The sequence below is a fragment of the Corvus moneduloides genome, chromosome 7 (assembly GCF_009650955.1).
Source record: "Corvus moneduloides isolate bCorMon1 chromosome 7, bCorMon1.pri, whole genome shotgun sequence".
NCBI classification, from domain to species: domain Eukaryota; kingdom Metazoa; phylum Chordata; class Aves; order Passeriformes; family Corvidae; genus Corvus; species Corvus moneduloides.
In genome coordinates, this window is record NC_045482.1 from 12,291,453 (window position 1) to 12,315,106 (window position 23,654).

The 23,654-nt window shown below is 44.7% G+C and overlaps 1 protein-coding gene across 1 annotated transcript; it reads left to right on the forward strand.

The window, feature by feature from the left end:
* The first annotated feature begins 7,225 nt into the window (after nucleotides 1-7,225).
* FZD7 (frizzled class receptor 7) lies at nucleotides 7,226-11,623 on the forward strand. Its single transcript, XM_032114627.1, has one exon. It carries the CDS (start codon nucleotides 7,956-7,958, stop codon nucleotides 9,675-9,677), a length of 1,722 nt encoding a protein of 573 aa, XP_031970518.1. The 5' UTR covers nucleotides 7,226-7,955; the 3' UTR covers nucleotides 9,678-11,623.
* Nucleotides 11,624-23,654: the final 12,031 nt, after the last annotated feature.

The following is a 23,654-nucleotide window of genomic DNA, read 5'->3' on the forward strand; positions in this document are numbered from 1 at the left end:
GCAGGAATCTCAGAAGGCACCTTCTACGTAGGCAAGAAGCATAGCCCATAAATAATTTCAAAAAGTATTAAAGAGGGGAAGCTTCATAGCTTTTCATTCCAATCTGACTATGTGGTATTTAAATAAACCTCTGTGGCTTTCCAGTAACATAGTAGGAACTCCCAGGTGGCAGGGCTGGGGGAAGAGAGGGAGGAGAGCACTAAACATACTAATGAACATGTAATTAAGAAAATGGGCCCTCATTCCCTGCAGAGATTCCATGAGGAGGGAACTTATTTGAAGTGCTGCTTTCTGGTTCCCCTTCCTCCATGGAAGGAAATCAGCTGAATATCTCCAGTGCCAGTCACAGTACCAGTGTTCCCAGCTCCAAGAGAGTGCAGTCAATGCAGGCTGACACCAAGGTAGAAATCATAGTTTGAAAGCAAGTGATTAAAAAAAGGTAAGGGAGAGATGTGATGCTGGTCCACAAACCTCAGGATGCCAGTTTCTCAGGAGAACTGTCTGTAAGCATTTGTGTTAGACCTCTGTCCCTTTCCCTTAAACAGAATTGCTACATTGAAATGCTGTTTGGTCACTGCAGCCTGGGAGCCCTTGTGGAAAGGGAAATTCTCCACATGGCAGCATCATCCACCTCCAGGGTTTGCAGGGATGCAGCAGGCAGTAGCCCTACACAGAAAACCTTCAAGTGTCCTCAAAGCAGAGAACCACCATGGCAAGTGGGTCTCCAAGGCATGACCGGGACCAAAGGAAGAAATAATTCTTTGTAACAGTTTAAATGTAATTGTGGAGAACGCGGGTTAATTTGTGCAAGCCCATTAAGAAGAGGGAAAAGTAATTAAAATGTTTGTTTCTCTTTCCAATCCAATTTTTAAAGTGGAGTTGGTTAAGGAAATCTCACCCTAAACATAGGATGGTAGCAGTGATTGGTAATTTAAGCGTTCATGGGAGGAGACAGGATTTTGTAAACAGAGGCTTAGGAATTCCTTAGCCTCTTTAGACATCTGGCAGATTCTGTATTGAATAACAGCTCTTCTTCCCTTGTTTTCTAAGCTTTGGAAACAACATGTTTCTGGAGGCTGCACTCATCTTTAGTGAGTCTTAACCAAGCAAAGACAAACCATTTGTTTGAACATCAGGCAGTGGCTTCCTGCCTGTATGATTGTTAGATGGTAGAACCACGTCCCCAGAGAGATGGCAAGAGTCCCATTATTCTAGGCATTTAAAATTAGACTAATTATACCACTACCATATGTAATAGCAGGACCTAAAAGATATAATGGGTCTTTCCCATCTCTTCTTTTGGGCTAAATCCAGGTCTTCTTCCTACATAAACAGAGATTGTGGCTTTGATGAGTATCCTGCTGTTTCCATTGAAACAAGTGAAAACTCAGGACAAGTGCAAGCCTTCAGTCTGTGCGTTAAAGAAGATTTAAAATGTAACCTCAAAAAGATGGATCTATAGAAAGACAAAACTAAACCAAGGTTGGGCATAAATGACAAAGGGCATATCACAATGCATCTGACCATTGCAGCACCCCTCACAACCAAAGAGTATCAACAGGAGAGTGATCAGAGCAACTAGTCACTATGTCCACACCAGCCCTGGGGCTAGAAGCAAAACATAATTAAGTTTTCAAAAATATTGTGGCACCATCTGCAGTGAGCTGGGAAATTTATGCACAAACTTGAGAAACTTGGCTGTTTTTCATTAAAGTTTTACGTACCTCAGTTGTAACAGCCTTACATTGGTACAGCTGCATGCAGAAATGCTCCCTGGTAAGAGACTGGTTGCCTTAATGGCAGCTGACAAATGGGACAGCTTTATGGAATTGGCTGGCCCAAGGAAGGAGAACCAGTATATTTTTAGCTCTTCTGCAGACTTTTCTGCAGGGTTTTGTAATTGTGCAGCTCCTTCAGGAAGGACCTAGAGATCAGGTGTTAGGATTTCTTTTACCTCAGAAACTGAAAGGGAGTTTACAGAAGGGGGAATCACACAGAAGGAATAATATCACTGGGTTTTGGAGGAAAAGGGGTGTCTGATAGAGAGTCCAGACTAGGTCATGGACCTATGGTATGGACCAGAGGTCTAAGGGAATACAGTTCTGGGAAGGGGAGCTTCAACCACAAAGACACTAGTCAGCTTCCTAAAAAACATTGCATGGTTATGAGAGCAAGCAAGACTATATTTATTTTTGTTTGGATCTCTAATAGTTTTAGAATTATAGAACAAGGAGTGACTCTGATAGAGACCTTTGCATATCTGTGAGTCATTTTCACAGACACTGGGAGAAGCTCAGGATAAGCTGGAGCATCCATGAGACTGCCACTCCTGCAGAAACCAAGAGAAAGCGGCCAGCCCAAGGAGCCTGGGGCAGGTCCATCCCAAGCAGTTCTTCTCCTGGTGCTGCCCAAGCTTATATATCACATATCTCGGTGTATATAGAATCTGCCAAAATCAGGTACAGCAGTCTAGAAAGTGTCTAGACACCATACTAAGTCAGAAGCACCTCTTAAGATTTAAAGGATCAGAAAGTAAGTTTGCATATGCTTATGCTACATCCAGATTCTCAGAACAGGATCTTCCTCACTGATGGAAAGAGGAGAGAGACATTTGACACAAATGTCATCCTTTCCAACTGTTTCTGGAATTTCCCTTCTTCATACTGCGGTATACTGCACTCAGACATAATGGTGACAGGGCCTGGCTAATAACACTGCTGCCAGTAGAGAATTTGTCTTGTTAAAAAGGCACCTAGCCTAAGAAACTGACATAGGGAGGGATTTCCTGGGTTCTATACCAAAGGCCCTCTGCAGCCCTAAAACTCTGAGAAAGCAATTAAATCATTTTAAAGAAACAGGGGATTTCAAAATATTGTGCAAGGGTTAAAATGTAACTGATGTCCTCAATGAACTGCTGAGTGGGGGATGAGGAGATCAACTTCAGGTTTTGTTTTCTTATTCATGGACCGCAGAGATAAAGGCAATCATCAGCCTGATAGCTCATCCTTGTGAATGCTTTCTAAAGTTTCCCCCAATTTGACCATAAATGTGGAGGACAGTGCTACTTCCCGGGATCCTTTGGGATACTACTTCATAAACTAATAATTATTTTACAAATCCATGATGCAAAGAGTTTTTACCTTTCTTGCTGTGGGAAGCCACATCCCCTCCAGCAGTATCCCCTTCCTTTTGTCACCTGTGCCCTCTCCATATGCTCTTTTCAATCAGTTTCTTATGTCTTCTCTCTAATTTCAAATTAAGGGTCCGTGGTGGGGGGCAGGGACTTGCTTTTCCCACTCCCTGCCCATGAAATATGAGGCTCTCCCGCTTCACTACGGAAAGACTGGATTTCTTTGATGAGCTCCAAGAAGATGTAATTTAGACTAATCTATCAGACTGATAGAAATGCAAGCAGATATAATACTGTAAACTTATTTTATTTCTAATTATGCAAATAATTATGTAAAATAGGCAAATGAATAATTTTCCCCCAGGCTCCTGGCATTTCTCCACTAAGCTTTAGGGAGTGCAAATTTTGATGTTCTTAGCTCAATAGCCTGTCTGATCATGTAAGGCTGTATGCAAGCATGCTTCAAAATGTCGAGGTTAAAAGTGCCATAAAAGTTATTTACTAAAAGTAACTGGGACAAATCTCACAGCCCAGAAGGCGGCACCGGGACTTTGGCAGTGCTGGTTAGCAGGATGTCAAGGGAGGTGAGGTCCAGCAAGTTTCTGTGGGTGGAAAGGAGAAGGAGGAAGGAATGGCCTTTGTTCTTCTGAGGGCAAGGAGGACTGAAAGCCTTGCAACTGGTAATCTGAAAATGTTCTCCCTCAGGCACTCAAAATAAGTGGTGGGGCAGGGAGGGGGTGTTTTGTTTTGATTTCCCTCCCCCCCCATGGGAAGAGTTTTCTATCAGATGGGATAGGAAACAAGGAAAATTATATTGGCACCATCTAAGGAGGCTTTAAAACAGCAGGAAAAGACATCATATAGGGATGCCACTCCTCACTTTGACTTAGCTTGGAAGTTGAACTGGATTTATTTTAAAATGAGTAAAAAGAGAGATAATTGTTTATTCCTAACCATTCCTCCCTATGCACAGTAATCTAGTCAGACAGCTACAGAGCTGGTATCAACACCTGAGACTGTAAATTTATTCTGGAATCTAGGACTTGCCAGGACTTTGCTTGAGAAGGTTTACTGCTGGCAGACCATGCAGTGTACTTAGAACATTAGTAGTTAGGAGATGTTGAGAGAAAACCTTTTGAACTGCTCTGTGGTTGCAAGAGACAGCTCGTGGGATGCTGCAAAGTCTTGTGCAGTGCGTTTGTTCTGGGTGACTGATAACCTGCCTAACGGTGGCTGCTGTGCTTACTGTGCTGATGAGGATCCCTCCCCTCGTGTTGTAAGGAAATTTAAGTAATTTTGCAGGCTGCCGTTCGAACTGTAGCTGATGGTACTTACAGAGGTTCTGGATGCTTTGGAGTAACCTGTGTCCCAGAATCATGAATTTTGCTGCTTTCCTCTTTTCTTTTTTCTTTTCCTTCTCTTTATTGTCCCCTGAAAGCTGTCAGGATGTCTTAGACTGACTTGGGAGTCTGGGATTTTCTTACACCACAGTGTGCCATTTTAAGACTGCCATTGCCTCTCTCAGTGATTGTTTCCCATCTCCCTGTGGGTCTAAATAGAAAAAAGATCTTGGAATTTGGTAACATGCCCAAGAGATTTTCTTCATCCATCTTAGTAAATCCTGTTGCACATTCCTCCCATCTGGGATGACCTAGCAGCATCACTCCATGTGATAAATTTACTCTTCTCTCTCCATAAGAAATAATCTAGGACATAATCCTTCTTCCTTTCTGCCAACCTTTTCACTACTTTTTCCCCTTTTGCTACACTTTGATTCTACGTTATGTTCATAAGTGTAAAGGATGCTTTTATCGGATGTATCAGAGATCCAAGTCATCTTTTTGTTCATACCATGGTTTGGATGAATGACTCTAGCAAATGGGACCAGTAGAAAACTGGGGGAGCCACTGATGCCATCTGCCCTGTCTTGGAAATACATGTCCAATTAAAGCCTTGCCAATTGATTTGACATACCTTACTCTGAATAGTTTCTGTCACTGTGTCCCCATTGCTGAAAGGTAGTTTCTTGCAATACAATTTTACTAGCTCTGAACTTGTTTCTTGAAATCAGAATGAGCAATGCTTGGAGCAGAAAGTTTGAGGTTGCTTTACTTTCTCTGCATTGTCATTGCCTGCCAGCAAAACATCTCATACCATCCAATGTTTTTCATAGTGAATATCACAAAGTGCTTTGCAGATGAAGACAGTCATATAAGCCTACGTGAAAAAGAGAGGCTCTAAGGTAATTATTACAGATTGGGAGGGGGGGGCAGAGGGGGGAAGGAGGAAACCAAATCCCCCCAAAACAAACCAAATCAAGCCAAACAAAACAACAACAACAACACCACCAGGAAAAATTTAAAAATAAATAATAAAAAAAACCTCAACAGAAAAACAACCCCCCCAAAAAAACCCAAACAAAACTGTGGAAAGAATAATTTTATTGAAAGCTACTAGTGGCCAAAAACTAAACAATAGAGTAGACAAATTAATGTAAATTTGTCCCTTGGGTGGTTATTTAGGTGAAGAGTATCACAAAAACCAGGTGTAGAAAAGCAAAGAATTTAGATAACAGGGCTTAAAAAATTGAAAAACTGAAGTATCTCTAAGACACTCTCAAACAACCATAACTTAGGAAGTATAAAAGACATTTCTTTTGCAGAAAGAACTGTTGCAGCCACGACTAGCTAGTCCTTCCCATATGTATTTTTCTACATGCACAGTATTATTTTTAAAAACATCTCCATTAAGAGTAAATTTATTTTAGCAAGCCTGTTTATAACTGTCAACTTCTCCTAAGAAATGTAACAAAAGCTGCAGCACCATGGTCTTATTGGCATGAGGACACATTGTTCATGAGCAGTAGAGGATATGGAAAACATTTGTCCAACAATTGCTCTTGGAGCTCCCTGAGCCAAACCCTGTTCTCTTTAACTGCCCTGGAGGACGATACGGATTGGTGTATTTGCTTAGCTGCTAATAGAAGCACAATCCCGAGCAAAGGAGTAAAAGTAAGAATTTGAGTACTACAGTTCAAGGGGACATCTGTCCTCAAAGGGAAGGATGGGGTAAGTTGAATAATAGTTGGCTCAAGCCTGTCTTTGAGCACAAACTCTCATGGGCCAGTGAAGCAGAAGCAGGCCTTGTTGCAGGGCTTTTGTCAAGCACACCCCTTCCGCGCTGCCAAAGACATGCTCTGCCTGCACCTTGGCCAGATGGTCCCAGCTCCCCATGTTTTGGCAGTGCACCTCAAAACACAGCTATGCTGCAAACCCCACATTCCTGTCCTTAGCAAATACGTGTTGGTGTCTAGCGCTAGATCTGCTCGGCCTAGCATGCCAGTAACAGCCCTCTTCCCTCCTATGCCATTTTTTGTCCTGCAGGCAGAGTGCTTTCACAGAGGAACTCCTGGTTTTTCACCGTTTAATCGAGTCTCTTAAGGAATCTCAGCAGCGCAAATGGGGATTTAAAATTTCTCCTCTTTGCTTAGGTAACACTGGACGTTTGAAAAAAAGCTGCCTTCCCCCAGCTAGGGCTTAGATCTGCATGAATAAAGCGTTTATTCTGCCAGCAAAAAGCAACGGTCATGCTGCGATAACAAATCAAACCCCCCACGCTGGGGAGGAGCTGGCGCACAGACACGAACATCCCAACTACGCAATAGGATCATTCTGCAAATGTACCCGGGTGCTGGGTTTGGTCGTTTTTTTTCCTTACACTAGTTTTTTTTCTTCCTTTTTAATAACTCCGGGCACAGGCAGCTGTTCGCATTTTCAAAGCCTGCTCAGAAAGCAGCCAGTTAATTTTAGTTTGCTCGGGCCACCCTGAGCGAGCTGCCTGGGCCCCCCCGCCTTCCTGGCTGTGCCGGGCAGCGTGGGGGGTGGGGGCCGCGGGCGGCTCCTCCCGGCCCGGCCCGGTGGGGATGGGAAAAAGTTGTTCCCAACTTTTTTTCCCCTGGCGCGAGCTCCTCCCCCTCCCCTCCCCCAGCGCGGCCCCGCCCCCTGCGCGCGGATTGGCGAGCGGGCGCTGCGAGGCCCCGCCCCCGGCGCGGTTTGTGAATGGGGCCGGCGGCGGGGGCGGGGCCCGCGCGGAGCTGCGCCTTTTTTGTGTGCCGGCGCGGCCGCGGGCCGGGAGCCGCGGAGCGGGCGGTGGTGGCGGGGCCGCGGGCTGAGAGGAACGGAACGGAACGGACCGGACCGGACCGGACCGGACCGGACCGGACCGGACCGGACCGGACGAAACGACACGAAACGAGCCGAGACGAGGCGGGAGGCGCACGGCTGCCCCGGACGCACAGCCCGCAGCGGTGTCCGTCGGGAGCGGAGCCCAGCCGAGCCGCGGGGAGGATCGCACAGTAATTGGATTTTGAAAGTTATTTAAGCCCCGGAGTAAAATACACGGCTCAGCCGGGCGCGGTAATAATCCGTTTAGCCGTAACCTAAATCCCCGGGGCCGTGCAGTCGTGCAGGGAGCAGCGCCTCCGCCTCGCCGCCGCCGCGGGACCCTGCGCGGAGCTGGCCAGAGCCGTCGCCGGGCTACGCGCGCGTCTCCTCTTTCGCTGCCGCCGCCGCCTTCTCCGGGGAGAGCAGCTCCGGAAACTTTCGCCGAGAGAAGCGCCGCCACCGCGCTGTGAGCGCCGCCGCGTCGGAGCCGAGGAAGAAAGTCGTGGAGGTCCGGTGCGGAGCCGCGTTCCTCCCGTCGCCGCGCTCCTGCCCCACCGAAGGGGCCCCGCCGCCGCCCTCTGGTCGCTGATGCCCCTGGGGCGTCCCGCCGGCCGGCTCTGAAAGACCCCCCGAGGCTCCCCGGGCCCCCGGCCGCCCCGGCGATGCGGGCTGGAGGAGAATGCGGCAGAGCGGCCGCCGCCGGCTGCCCCTTGCTGGGGTTGGCCGCGCTGCTGGCCGCCCTGCTGGGGACCCCCGCGGGTGCGACGGCACAGCAGTACCACGGCGAGAAGGGCATCTCCGTGCCTGACCACGGTTTCTGCCAGCCCATCTCCATCCCGCTCTGCACGGATATCGCCTACAACCAGACCATCCTGCCCAACCTGCTGGGCCACACCAACCAGGAGGACGCCGGGTTGGAGGTGCACCAGTTCTACCCGCTGGTCAAGGTGCAGTGCTCGCCCGAGCTGAAGTTCTTCCTCTGCTCCATGTACGCGCCGGTGTGCACCGTATTGGAGCAGGCCATCCCACCGTGCCGCTCCCTCTGCGAGCGGGCCCGTCAGGGCTGCGAGGCCCTCATGAACAAGTTCGGCTTCCAGTGGCCAGAGCGGCTCCGCTGCGAGAACTTCCCTGTTCACGGTGCGGGTGAGATCTGCGTGGGGCAGAACACGTCGGATGCCCCACCAGGACCCGGTGGTGCGGCGGGTCGGGGGGTCACTGCCCACCCCACAGCTGGCTACCTCCCCGACTTTCTCACCCCACCACAGCCACCCTCTGGCTTCTCCTTCTCTTGCCCTCGGCAGCTCAAAGTGCCCTCTTACTTGGGCTACCGGTTCCTGGGGGAGCGGGACTGTGGAGCCCCCTGTGAGCCAGCTCGGCCCAATGGGCTCATGTACTTCAAGGAGGCAGAGGTGCGATTTGCCCGGCTGTGGGTGGGCGTGTGGTCCGTGCTTTGCTGTGCCTCCACCCTCTTCACCGTGCTCACCTACCTGGTAGACATGCGTCGTTTCAGCTACCCGGAAAGGCCCATCATCTTTCTGTCGGGCTGCTACTTCATGGTGGCAGTGGCCTATGCAGCAGGCTTCTTGCTGGAGGAGCGGGTGGTGTGTCTAGAGCGCTTCTCTGAGGATGGCTACCGCACTGTGGCCCAAGGCACCAAGAAAGAAGGCTGCACCATCCTGTTCATGATCCTCTACTTCTTTGGCATGGCCAGCTCCATCTGGTGGGTCATCCTGTCCCTCACCTGGTTCCTGGCTGCTGGCATGAAGTGGGGCCATGAGGCCATTGAGGCCAACTCCCAGTATTTTCATCTGGCTGCCTGGGCTGTGCCCGCTGTCAAAACCATCACCATCTTGGCCATGGGGCAGGTGGATGGGGATGTACTCAGTGGGGTGTGTTATGTAGGTATCTATAGTGTGGACTCACTGAGGGGCTTTGTGCTGGCACCTTTGTTTGTGTATCTCTTCATTGGCACTTCCTTCTTGCTGGCTGGCTTCGTGTCCTTGTTTCGCATCCGCACCATCATGAAGCACGATGGCACCAAGACGGAGAAACTGGAGAAGCTGATGGTGCGCATTGGTGTCTTCAGTGTCCTCTACACGGTGCCTGCCACCATTGTCCTGGCGTGTTACTTCTACGAGCAGGCCTTCCGTGGCACCTGGGAGAAGACGTGGCTCCTCCAGACCTGCAAAACATATGCTGTGCCCTGTCCCAGCCACTTTGCCCCTATGAGCCCAGACTTCACTGTCTTCATGATCAAGTACCTCATGACCATGATTGTTGGGATCACGACTGGCTTCTGGATTTGGTCTGGCAAAACCCTTCAGTCCTGGCGACGCTTCTACCACAGACTCAGCACCGGCAGCAAAGGCGAGACAGCAGTATGAGACCCACCATGTCCCCTCTGGCACACACATACACATGCACACGAGCAGAGGAGGCAGAGGAGATGGATATGCAGCATAGGAGTAGGGCAATGGTTCCCTGAAGAGGGAAGAAGGGAGGCTTTTCCAAACTTTTTCTTCCTCACAGAAGGTTTGAAAAAAAAAAAAAATGCATAAAGGATCAGTAAAACTATGTCCAGTGGTGCTTATGCCCAGCTAAGTGGAAGAGGACAGAAAAAGAGGCCACGGCTGGGACAGGAGTGTCCTTCACCCAGAAGTCTCCTTACTTCTCTCTCCTGCTACTCCTGTCCAGGAAAAGACACTCCAATCCAACTAAAATCATCTGGCCTTGCTTTGGACAAGAGGGAGGGGAAGTCAGACCTGTTGAGCCACCCCTACCGAGAAGTAGCCAAATGCTCTCTGAATTGCCGGGGCCAAACTGCAGCGTGGGCAGGGTAACTCCCGAACCTGAGCTCGCTGCCTGCTCTTTCCAGCTCGGCGGAGCCATCACGTGAGTAATGCACAGCCGGCTACAGCCCGATCGTGTGCTGGGGAGATGCCTCTGTTCTGTCAGCTCACAAGTTCCTTTTTACCTCAGTGATACCTGTTGTAATTGTTTTAAAGTAAAAATTTGGCCCTCAGTCTGTTGTTCTTGCTGCTGTGGGGAAGGAGGGGGTTGCTATTCCACACCCTGAAAAGAAATGACTTGTTGCTTTTCAGCAGAAGGCTTTTCCCCCTTGCCTTTGTTCTAGGAGACAAAGGGGGGAAACAAAAGTGTTTTCTATGTAGAAAGGCATAAGCATGGGATCGGTTTTTATGGGCAAACTAACAAAAAGAAGTCGTTGAGGTTCACCCTTGGATGTGAGGAGCTCGCAGAAATAAACATTCCTTTTATGAAAAAAGGAGGAGGCAGGATGTTTTCCTACCGTTCAATATGGGTCACTTTTCTAAGCTGAAGGAAATGCAAGATTTAGAGGGCAAGAAGAGCTTACCCGAGAGCACCTGCCAAAACAAGAGCCATTAAAATCTGTAACGTAAAGACAGGATTTTTTTCCTTCCTTCCCATAAACCTGCTTTCTCTCCTGCTTTGCAGTGAGCTCACTGCAGACAAAGTCAATACACAGCCAGATTCTGGGGACGGGAGGAATCGTTTTGGTTCACGATGAACCCTTTGCCTGCTCCTCAGGTTCCCTGAGCTGTATGGCAGTGACTTTTGGTGCGGGTGGGGGGGCTGGGGTTGGGTTTTACAATCAAGCAGTTACTGCAAGTGAGCAGCCTTCTCATTTTGGCTAAAATACAGCTGGTTAAGTTTCCAGTGATCATGTCTTGGAAGGAAAAGCATTCAAAATTTTATCATCAAATGCATCGTTTTCTTTTTGAAATGTGACAGATTTTTCTATTCTGAAAGTTTTTATGTTGACTTCTTCATATTTTATTTTTTGTTACTACTTTACCTTTATATTCACTGAAGGGTTGTTTTTAATATGTGTGTGTGTATATTCTCGCCTAAGGACAAAATAGGACATTCTGGATTTTTAGCAAGTCTCCACCCTATAGCTGCTCTTCATGTTTTTTGGGGGGAAAGTGTCTAGAATGAAACTTTAAAAAAGAAAAAACCTGTTCAGGGTGAGGGGGCAGACTGCTCCTGTCTGAGGGCATGCCAGTGGTCTGAGCATAAGGAATGGGCCCATCAGCCAAATCCTTCAGTAGATCTGATGTCAGACTTGCAGGGCTCGGGTTTTTGTCTTTTATAATGTGCACGTGGAAGAAAAAAAACAAGCGTGTCAGACAAGTGCAGTATGTATATTTTGTAAATCTCATTTTTGTAAGAAAATATGTATTTATGTTTTTACTTGATTTTTTTTTTTTTTTTGGAAGGTCTGTATGAGGCCCTGCTTCACCCCATGTACAGATCACTAAATAAATAATTTTTAATACAAGGGCTCTAATGATGTTCTTTCCATCTTTGAATACTTGGCAGGTTTTAGAATGGGGGGAAGCTCTGAAAGTGGTGTCTTCTCCCCCAGTTTGTTATGGCAGATGCAAGAGACTTTTAGGTGAATGCAGACTGGAAACTCAGCTGTGGCTTGAAACTGTTTGTTCTGATTACCAGCCCCTCACAACAGGAGAGCACATTTTGAGACAGCCGGTTTCAAATGTCTGCCCTCACTTGAGCTACTTGCATCCTAGCCAAGTTTTCTTCCAGTCTCTGCCTCTTGCTGAGGGCAAGCTGATAAACCAGTTCCCTTATCTAGAAAATAAGGATAATGCTCTCTTCCCATTCCAAAGAGACTTTGAGATTGAGAACTGGAGGGTGCTACAAGTGCTTGTAAATTAAGTCTTCACTTTGACGGGCAGAGTGTTACAGGGAAACACTATGGACTAGGTCCTTTCTAATGGCTTTCAGCGGGCAGTATCATGAATTGGTGCTTTTTCCCCCATAGCACCTTTGCTCTCTGCAGTTTTGTTCAAGTGAATTTTAACTTTAATAGCTAGCCTGAAGCCTACATTCTTTCTTATCACAGTCATCTGAAAGCTTCAGTGGAATGGTCTATTTTATTTAATATTTTAAACTGAAATGAATGTTTAGATCTCAAGCTGTATTGCTACAGTCATGGAAGGTGCCCCAACAGATAGAATGGGACACCTGTGAACTGATGATACTTTACAGCATTTCTTTCACAAGAATTTCAGACTACTGTCTGGGTTCATCACCCTTCCTGTACCTATGCCAATACTAAAGTTTAAGTTACAGAACAGAGATAGATCTAAGATGCCTTAGCTAGATGCCATCGTAGTAGCTGTGGTTGCACTGCAACATTGTTTCATTTACTAAGCATAGTGTGTAATAGTTCCACTTTGAAGGCACTATATTATTTGGACACTGCTCTCAAACTTAACCTTTTACATTGTATGAACTACTGATTTAAAAGTTCTTTCAAGAGCTAGCCCCATTCATACTGCCTCTCTAGAAAAGCCACATCTTTTATTTGAAAACACCTCTTGCTGCTCCCCAGAATTGCTCAATTGTCAAGTTTCCTTTTTGAAAAGACCTTTGCATTCCTGCCAGTCAGGCTGCTTCAGACTGCTCCATGACATGAGCTTGCTGATCATTGCTGAGGGGGGTTTCATTCCACTCACTCAGGAAACCTGAACCTTTCTATAAACATTTCCTCCCATTAATCCATCAGTGCCAGCCGGAGCGATGGAACGACTGGAACAGCTTGCGCTGTGAAGGACTGGCAGCAGTGGTGTGACAGACACCCCTGTGCTGTGCAGCCCCAGCTGCGCTGCTAAACATGCAATCAATCCTTAATGCATCATGGACCGCTACGCCTGCGATCCGTGCAGGGGGCCTGTCCCACTGCTCTCCACTCACCACCCATCCCCGCTTGCTGGATGAGAAACCATTTACATGTGATCACTATTTTTGCTCCATGCATGAAAAAACTCTACATGTAGATTATTTTTAGTTCATGAGACATTCATATCTGAAAAGAAATGTCTCTATTTCCACCATAAACCACTAAAGCTGAATGCTTTTATTTCAGTATTTCCTATTAGGTACTTCTGGATTTAAAGTCACTTATGAAAAACTATCCAAATCATGGGATTTAAGATGATTTTTAAAATTTGAAATTGTAGGTGAAATTTGATGCTGGTGTAAAGTAGAAGCAACTGCTATTCACTTTTATGCAGATGTGACTCACATCAAGACTGAATTTGCTCACAGTGGAAACAATTTGGAGAATTTCAAGTAGCGATAGTGTCTGTCCTTCTGGAATAAAAATGTCTACCACCTCTTTGATAACAAAGTAGCAGTTACTTTCATAATGGAGTACAATTCAAAAAATCTCTTTGTGAAGCTCTCTGGAAAAAAGGAGGAAAAAGAAGCCTTTACTAGCCTTTGATAATCACTACAAAACATTTTTCTCTGACTAATGTTTAAGTCCACTTTAATTTTTTTAAGTTTAAGAAAAGTTTCCTCCCCTTTACCCTTGGCTCTGGTCTATGCAGCATGTTTTGGTTCACAAGAACTTAGCAAGTAATAGTTCCATTGATCCATATCCCTGTAAGTTTACACCATATACTATATTTTCATGAAAACAACATAAGCACTGCTTCTTCAGTTTCAAAGACATTTGTGTAACTCTCTAAAATGAAGTATTATTGTTTCAGGCAAGTTAAAGAGGAGGCTTCAACAGTTCCAGAGTTCATGAATTGCAGCAGCAGCTGAATGTTTGTCTCTACAGAATAAAGTGCTTTTATAATACGTCAGTGTTTGTTTGGGTTTATTTTTGGTGGAATACCCACACCAGTGATTGAATGTTTTTGCCTAAGTACTTCACCCGCAACCAATAACTTTGCATGCGAGTAAAAACCACACATCTCTGTATTCACCAGCTGGCAACAGTAAACATTACTTATAATTTCACGTGGGTTTAGAAACCAAATTACTAGCTTGCGTTTCAAATAGCCTCTTTTTTTTTCTTCGTCTCACTCTCATTTCCTTCCAGACTTTACAGGTACTTCATATATACCCCGCACTTCATACATGCCTTCTACTCCTTTTAATTTTAAAACTATGAATCCAGCTGAAAGAAATTTAGTCTGTTGCTTGGAGAGGAAAAGATGACACTGAATCTTCAGCACTCTGATCATTGAGAAAGACTATTGCCAAGCCTGCCCCATATAAACCACAATAATTGTTTCATGCCAACATGTGTGTGGTTTTGGCAGCTACAACACTGCGTGAATAATATAGGACTGGGGGAATAAATACAATCATGGCAAATTCCTAAATACCCCACTTAGAATCAACACATTTTGACTAAAATGATGCCCAAACTGTAAAACTAAAATAAGTACATCAGAGTTTAACACTGCTAAGATGACCAGTTTGTGCTGCAGTCAGAGGAGGGAGGTACAGGGAGGGTTTTGATGCTGTTTAAACCCAAGGTCCAAGGCTGCCTGGTTCAGATGGCTGGGCATTGCTTGTCTCAAAACCAGGTCAGTGGAAGTAAGGCACAAGACAGCACTTTCTCCTAATTCAGGTAAACTCCAGGCTTGAGCACATTGTTACCACAGCTGCAGCCAAATGGGATTCCACTGAATGATGCCAGGACAGGCCCAAACAGGGTCAGGAGCACACACTCCTCTGCATCACTTCCTCCTCTGTGTACAGCCAGCCTACCCACACCAGGAAACTCTGGGACTGGGATAAATGAGAATATGGATAAAAAGCAGGAATAAGTAGGGCCTAGAGCACATTTTTAAATAACAACTGTAAATTGGAGGAGATCACTAATCCATATTAGTCAAGAAATCCTGATTGCAACAACTTGTTCATATTGGCTGCCCCAGCTGTATCACAACTTGGCTTGGTAATAGGCAACCCTTCACTTAAGCATATTACTCTTACAAATACATATGGAAAATCCAAGTCTGCTGCCTAGAGGAGTAGCCTATATGAGTACACTTTGGCTGTACAGATCTTGGAAATTAGTCTCATCATGTGGCTACCAGGGTAGCCATAACCTTGCTATTAACAATTCAATCCCAAAGGCCAAGGTGACAACTGGAAAGAAGAAAAAATAGAGGCCCAGTTGTCCCCTACTTCAACCTTTACTGAAGGTACTGCAATTCTAGCATTGTTCTCAAACCAACATGCAGGAAGGCAAAGTCATTCTCAGGGCAGGCAAGGAGATAGATAATTCCCACTATGCTGTCCTTTTCCTCAGGCTAACATTCTGAGGGACTTGAAAAGGCTTGTGGTGAATAGGGAATTCTGCCAGAAGCTGTAGTAGAAGAAAAATATGTTATCTGGCCCAGATGGACGTAAAAAGCTGTTCTAGCAAGTAGGCACTAATCTAGGATTTGAAAGAGAAGTGCTTGATTACCTGCACAATCACAGATGGTGGCCAGATCACATACAGCCAGTCTTCCAGTAGTATTCAGGCAGCTAAAAATGGAGGCAGGTTACATGGAAAACACTTTTCATAAGCATTTAAATTCCCAGGTGCACATCTAGAAAATATTATCTCTGTGTTTAATTCCTTGTCTATAAAAGTGGAACAGTGACACTTCTGTATATTATAGGGATGTCATGAGAATGAATACTCTCAAAATCAGAAGAAATTGAATACAATTATAACAGGGCTTGTATAAATACCTCTGTCAGGTCTTTGTCCCACAGTCTGATATTTTTCAAGGAGATTCTGTTTGAGAGAATGCCAAATTAAGACCACCAGCTAGAATAAATTATTTGTATGTTTTCCAATATCTTATCTAAAACTGGTCAGGCTGAGGACATGCTTTCACAGGAGTGTCACTCTAGCCAGGCTCAAATATAAGGTGTGAGAGGGTATAAAGAGGCAAGCTAGGTAAATAAAAAGTTACACTAAACTGGGCATGCATGTCAAACAAAATGGACTCATGTTATAGTGGTGCTTAGGCATAGCAGAGATAAGGATTTGGGCCTATCTGTGCTGGTACTACAGAGTTCTTAACTCTTCCAGTACTCCCCAAGCTCTCCTTTTCTAAATGTTACAAACACCGTTATCATCAACAGGCTCAATGACAACTCTGCTGTTCCTCTTTAAATAAGTATGGTTCACTTCAGCTTGCTGCAAGTGGAATCTAAGTCACAGTAGCAGGCCTAAAGCAGAGTTGAGCAAGGTTTCATCCAAGCACATAGCAGTGAGAACTCACCTTCCTTGCCATGTTTTCACTTCATCTCTTAGTTCCTCAACAGTTTTCGTCCTTCTACCATGACCTCAAACATCAATTTTCTCTTTATTAAAGATAACCAAGTAGAAGGATTAGTTTGATGCTTGGACATTTTCCTGCCTTAACAACAGGGAACAGCATGAGACTACTACACTTCGTTCACCAATGAAATACAGAAGTGTCTAAGCTAACTGGGGTAAATGTTTGTGTGTTGCCCTGATGCCAGCCTTTCCCAGGGCAGACTTCTGCACCCATCAGCCTTCATCACACATCAGGTTTTTGTTGCTAAATAAAATAAACTAACAAATCAAAAAGGATTCCTAAATGCACCAAGGCATACTCTAATTTATAGCTTACTCTCCCTAACAAACAAAAATGTAACTTAGAGAGAGTTTTTATGGAAGACAGTCAAAGGGAGCTACTTCCAAAAATATCTACCTAAAGCACAAATCAGATCACTTGCCTGACATGGCTTCCTTCCACAAATTTTCATTGTGGGGGGTGTGTATGTGTGTGCGGGCACATCTAGCACGAGTGCATGCTAGTGTAACAACTAGAAGTTACAACTGTAGGTAAATCACCAAAAGCCCAGTGAAGAGGGAAAATCAAAAGGCCCTTGCCCAATGCAGCTGTGTGCTAATTAAACACTGGTGTTAATTGCAATAGTGTGGCTGGTCCTCATTCCCTGTGTTTGTTGTGGTACCTGTGTGAGCTCTGGATTGCTCAGAACTTTCACATTCTCACAGAAAATGAAACTGTCTATAAAAGGAATGAAAGGCTGTGAGATGTATATATACCTATAGGGCTATTTTTAAAGAAAAAAAAGGATTTTTTCTGTGTGCTAGTTCAAAGCCAGCTTTGATTGTCTAAAGCAAGTCAGTGTTTAGAAAGCATAAAAAACTAAAATGTAAAGATGGAATCTTTTTTATCTAATCCATGATGAAAAGAGCATTTCTTATTTGCCATGCTCTTGCCTCTCAAATTTTTAATTCTAATTTTTTAATTAAGGCAAAATATATAAGTCTAAGGCAGCATTTCCTGCCCTTACTTTACGAGATGTGCAAAGAAGCATTCCATTAGGGCCAACAGCCAGTAAAAGGGATGTCATTTGACACCCTTCCATAGCTATGCATACCAGGCTGGAACCAAGCAGGATTATGTGAGTGGATAGAAAGCCCTTCTAGAGAGACGATTTGCTCATACTGTTTTTCTTTACACATTCTGCTCTCTGAAGATAATAAATCAGCTATTGGATTTGCAGAAACAACTCTCATGATGGCTAAAAAATTCTGGCACACTGTAGATGAAGGCAGAGATCTGGCCTCTCTAAAGCAACTCATAGCGACCAAGGGAAGCAAGAAACCGAACCACAGCCGTGTGCGAAGGGACTAAACAGCACCGTGCCTGAACCATATTGCTCTTCTAACAGGGGCAGGAGGTGGGCTGGGTTTCCAGAGCGCAGACCAAACCTCACAGCAACTTTCTGCTTTTACGGTAGGCTAAACCCAGGCCCCTCATTTGAGTGTTATAAGATTTAAAAGTCTGTTCTTTACAGTTACTTTGAGCCACAAACTGTCTTTTCTGGTAAGAAATCCCTGATCTGCAAAGACTAATTAATCGGTGGATGGTTTTGCAGTTATGAAGGCACAGAACTTTGTATCATTGCCCACAGACAGGGATCTAGTTTTCTGTCTTTGAGAGTTCTTAAGGCTTCTGCCACTTCAACTGATAAAGTCAACATAAACAAAGTTAATGCTTTAATTTCCACGTCCTTCATTTTCCTCAAGCAAAGATCTTCCTGCACTGAATTCTGAATCAAACCTTTATCAAAACCTCTCAAAATGAGAACTGAAAACAAATGTTTCTCAGAAAACAATTCCAAGAAACTCAGCAATTTCACTTAAATGACTTCCATTTTGCTATCATTTTTCATTAAAGCTTTGTTAACGAAGTGTCCTTTGGTCAGCATGTCACTACAGCACTCAGACTTAATAAATTACTTGAAAACAGACATTGAAAATGTAATAACAAGTTAGATACATAAAAATAAGCTGACGGAAAACTGTCATGAGAACTGTTATTTTCACAATGTCCACCTCTCAGCATCATTCCTGGCTGCATCTTACTTAGTTGGTAAACTTCTTTGTATCAATACCAGCCTATTTTATTTATCCTTAAATGTAATTCTGCACATACAATGACACCTTTATTAATAAATGAGAAGCAGTGTGTGCCAGCAGACAGGGCACCAGACTAGAAGCCAGGAGACAGTCATATTTTTCCCAAATTTGCCTATGGTCTACAAATTCTTCCAATCATCCCTACCTCCATTTCTTTTTCTGCCCTTCTCTAAATAGGATCACACTCTTTGGGACAAAAAAAAAAAAAAAAGTCTCTATTGTCCCCACATATGTGTTGGTACTGTTCCCATCTTGTTGGAGCCCTGATCTTGACGGGGACCTCTTAAGATTCGGCACAATGCAAGAGGTTCCAATTAAAAATAATTGATCATTAAGAGACAGAGAATAGGAAAGAGTGAGCTGGCACTTTACTTTCTATGGGGAAATACTCAAACACTAGTGGCAAAGTAAAGACATATGTGATGACACCAAATCTTCCCAAAGAAATGAAAGTGGGAAGTGTCACTCATCACCTTTTGGGCTTTTGTGTGACATGCATAAGGAACGTTCCCTTCTCTGAAGAGTCTCTGGGGACTCTTCAGATGATGGGATTTACTGTCACATGTCCTCTTCTCCCTGTCTTTTTTTGGTTGTTGTACAAAGTGTTGCCATGTGGGGTCTGTGTGATAGCACATACTGCAAAACATCTCCAGCTGAGCAGAATCAGTGCTGGCCAGTAAGATTGTTAGTTGGCTGACTATTCCCTAAAAATGAAAACCAGACACTGAAGAAACTATCTTGTTCATAGAAGGAAAATATTTATCTGCAATGAAATAAAAAACTAAACCCACACCAAAATAACTACCTGGGTATTTCATGGAAATATCACTAGTGAAGTGATTCAATAATTCAGCAGCAGAGCAAGGAGGAAGTTCACTACTTCCCCATGCACCCCAAAAATATGGATTTGAATTAAGCAAAATAATTTTCTACTTTACTCTGAACTGCTTCAATTGAGGAAGAAAACAAAGGGGAAAGTGTCTGAATGTTTTGTTGAAATGCTTTTTATATGAAGCAATTCCAAATATGAAACGCACCCATAAATACTGAAAAACATTATGCAACCTTATAAGGTTCATCTGGAATTAAGAGGAGAGACTAAGGGATGGACCAAGGCTAAGATGACAGGTAAAGGCAGATAGCTTGGCTTTGGATCCACAGGGAGTTTAAGAGAGACACAGAAGTCAGTTTTACCTACAGCTTGCCCCATATCACTGAAAAAGTCTAACCCACTTCACTTGCACGATGTAGACCTGGTAATAAGGGACACAAGGCAGCAAACTGAACATTTTTCTTAATGAGATTAAGAATGGCATATAGGGAAAAGTGTTTGTGGAGAGCAGAGAAAGAGCAACAGAAACATTTGAGACTGAGACGCAAGAGGCACATGGACACAGCTACAGCTACATGTACATTTGCTTTTCTTGTGTTTCAGGCTGACCAGAAAGAAAACTCTGGTGTGAAGCCACACTTCTGTGCCTGCCAGCCCCATGCTCATGCTAACTGGCCCTGCCTGCTAGCTAATGCAAGGGTCTGGCTTGTGGACTGGGCTGGCTCGTAGATACCCATCTCGGAGTCCATGCAAGGCAAAGGTGTAACTGCCTGCCCCAGTCCAGGCAGGTGTTGCTCTGGAATTCCTCACACTGCCTTTTTAACAGAATATTCATAGCAAAGTACTGCCTCTGTCACCCGTTAAGTGTGGTGAAGCGCCCAGGCTGTGAAGGAGCACTTAGTCATACATTGCTCCAGTAGCATCTTCAGGGCCGCGGAAGGAATTTCTGACTTGTAAATTGCTGTCATCGACGTGATTGTTCAACAAGTTATATTCCTCCCATAAATTTTCAAAAGCATGAAGTTTGCTGACAAAGAAATTCATGAAGGTTGCCAGGAGCATGTAGTGCCTTTCTAGAATGTCAGTCCTAGCTATTCCCTTGGAAACCAATAAATAAAGAGTTAAGGTATGAGCAAACACAACTTTAACTGTGCTGTTGGAGTGATGCCCCAATATGGCCATAGCATACAGAGCCTGTGCTATCTCAAAGGCAGAGTGCAAACATTTGGGGAATAGGGCACATGACCACAGGACAGAGTCTGAAGCCTTCTTTTTTGCAAGGCAAAACTGGTCCGTATGGAAGCCGCAGGGACTGAGGACAGGGGGAGTGCCAACAGCAACATTTCCCAGGAGACAGTTGGTCTCCTCCTCAGGACTTGCACCTACTCAATTCACAACCCCTGTCCTTACAGACCACCATGGGAATACTCTCTCCACCCCTCAGCACTGAGCCCACAGACCATCCTGCAGCACCTTTGTGCACTTCCCGTGTAATTGTGTAATTCCCGTGGGGAGGAAGAGCTCTAGGCACTGGTATTACAAAGTCAAAACCAAAAGGGGGCACAGTAGTGAACCACATACATGAACAGAGGGGGCAGGGAGAGAGGCAAGCCACCTCCCAGAGAGACAAGGCCTTTCTCATGTCAAAGCTCAGCAGTTCCCTTGTGTCACAGCCACAAAGCAGGCAAGTGCTCCAGCACTACCAGCTGGAGCAAGGCAGCTCTCACAGCTGACCGGCATGATCCCCGGCAGTACAGCCAACCCCAGGGAGGGCATGGGGAAGGTTTCTCAGGCCCTGCTTTTCAAAAGGCCTATGGCTGACCACATTTGCTAAGATGGAAAGGCATAAGAGCCTAGCAGACAGCTTTGCTTCTGTCTCAGTTAAGAGTTTTTTTTGGCAGGGATAGGATGGCAGAGAGTGTCAGCTGTGCAACAGCACAAACACTGCTCTGAAATGTAGGGCCATAGAGAACCCTGCTCAAACACTCCTTATCATGGCAGGGGTATACTCAGAAGTGTTGCACTGTCCCTCTTCTCTATTTATTTCTCATTCTCTGCTCCCTAGGAAACTGAGAATTACATTAGCGTCTCCCTCTTTTTTGTCCTACTTTGAATGCCGAGCAGCTAGCACCCATTATTCTGTGACAATGTCCCATCTTACTGGCATATCTTAAATATGTACATTTTTATACTGCTTTAATAGTGCTATTTTAAACTTTAAAGCATGTCACTTGTCCTCATGAAAGTCAGATGGAAAATAATACTATTCTCATATTTTTCTGGTCCTAACATCCAAAGCAGCAGTCCCTAGAGCAAGCCTCTGTCCCCCTGTTGGTAAGAATTTCTGTAGCCAGTTTGCACAGTGCTGTCCTGCAACTACAACTGAAGGGCAAATCCTAGTACTACAATTCCTGCACATCTGCAGCACGTGAGGACTTGTTCTGTGATCACTTGCAACCCCTGAATTTGAAAATTTGTCTGAGCAATAAATGCATTATTAACTGAGAAATAAATACAGAAATTGAAGACTACAAAGATAAACACTGGGCTGTTCCTACCCTTGTGTGGACACAGGCATGTATTACTAGCAGTAGAGTAGTGTGAGATCAAGAAGTGCATCACAGAACTGTCTTGAATCCAAACCTCTAGTCTCAGAGACCTAGACTCCAGTGTCTGAATACAGGCACATTCCTGCAGTTTGTTTTTTTCCAAAATATCTCATAAGGAAGAGCCTTTTCCATTATCATCTACCAAAAGCCAAAACACATAAGCTGTCCTACAGCAGACAAAAGCATGCTCATGTCCCTCAGAAATACTCTCCTGACTCAGGGATGAGTTTGCAGGGCTGTGGACCCTGTGTTAGACCCGAATGTTCTCAAGCCTTGATCCCAAGCCCCAGGCGCAAAAATACGCTACCTGGTTCAGGAAATCAGGCTAAAGCTTGTTCTGCTTGACAAAGAAATGCCCTGTGGTCGAGCTGACTAGCGATGACCAACATAACCTGTCCACTTTTCATGTACTGGGAGAAAAAGGCTACTGAAGACTGCACAGTGTTGATAAAGCTGCCTCGTCCTCTTCCTAGTGATAACCACTGCATTCTCATCAGAGCATTTGTCACCAGCAATTTAAGAGTTAACCAAGACGGTGGACTAAAGAGCATGTATCCTTTTGTAGCCAAAAAAAACCCCTTAGATGCAGGTGTAAATGTCCCTTTTCCTGACCTACAAGGTATTTGCCATACTGTCTGTCTCTAGGGTTAACAAACTCCCTGGCAGTAAGCGCTTCTGTAAACACTCCCACTTTATCTGCAGAAAGGGAGAATCCCAGCAGTACTGGAAACAGATATAAATGGAAACTGTTAAAAAAATTAATAAAAAAAAAATATCATTCAGCATGTGTTAAAAGTAGCAGCGATTTCTGGCAAGAATTAATTAAACCAGATGAAACACTTCTGATATGATTTGTGTGATCAGATCATTTAATTAGTTCTGGCTTTTAGTTCGTTGTAACAAGCTTCTGTGAGGGTGAAAAAGGAATAATTGTTTATTCAAATGGTAATAATTTGGGTTTCTTTAATTGATTCCTAGTGTGAAAGCATTGATTCCTGCTGTTTTCTAAAGTGCTGAATGGCAAAGTTCCAGCATGATGTCCAGTTCTAGAGGCCACCAAGTCCGTCCCCCAGGGCAGCCCCCCATTTGTGATCTAGTCTGCTACAGCCCTATTGCTTCTCCTGGCTTGTCTATACACTGCTGAGCAGTGAGCAGGGCTTAGCCTTTCTGAAGTGCTTGTGGGTTTATTAAGTATTCCTGTGCGAAGCTGATGATGTGCTCGTAAATAATGTTGCTGGGACTGAAATATGTTTTCTTTACAACAGGCTGGATATTCTGGAAAGGAAATTAAAAAAAAAAAAAAAAACAACAACAAACCAACAAAAGCAGACAGCCAGAGACTGTCTAAAAGTAAAGAGGTTTTAGATAATACAAAATCTTCCTTTAAAAAAAAAAAAGGTGGCCTTTTTTTCTGTGCCTAAAGTTAATTCACTAGTCTTTGCCCAAGGACCGAGGAGGAAATTGACTTTGTTTCACTACCAGGATACAGTGTAGTGACGTCCTGGAGCTTACAAAGACACATACAGGCAGTTTTAAAAGTAAGACTGGTAATCCTGTTTCTGCTCATTACTAATTTTGTGGGTGCCAGTCAGTAAAAAGGCCATAGAATCTCTGCTGGGAGAAGGGTGGT

Bases quoted from the DNA above. Each gene is read 5' to 3' on its own strand.
- FZD7 (XM_032114627.1), top strand. From the start codon at position 7,956: ATGCGGGCTGGAGGAGAATGCGGCAGAGCGGCCGCCGCCGGCTGCCCC.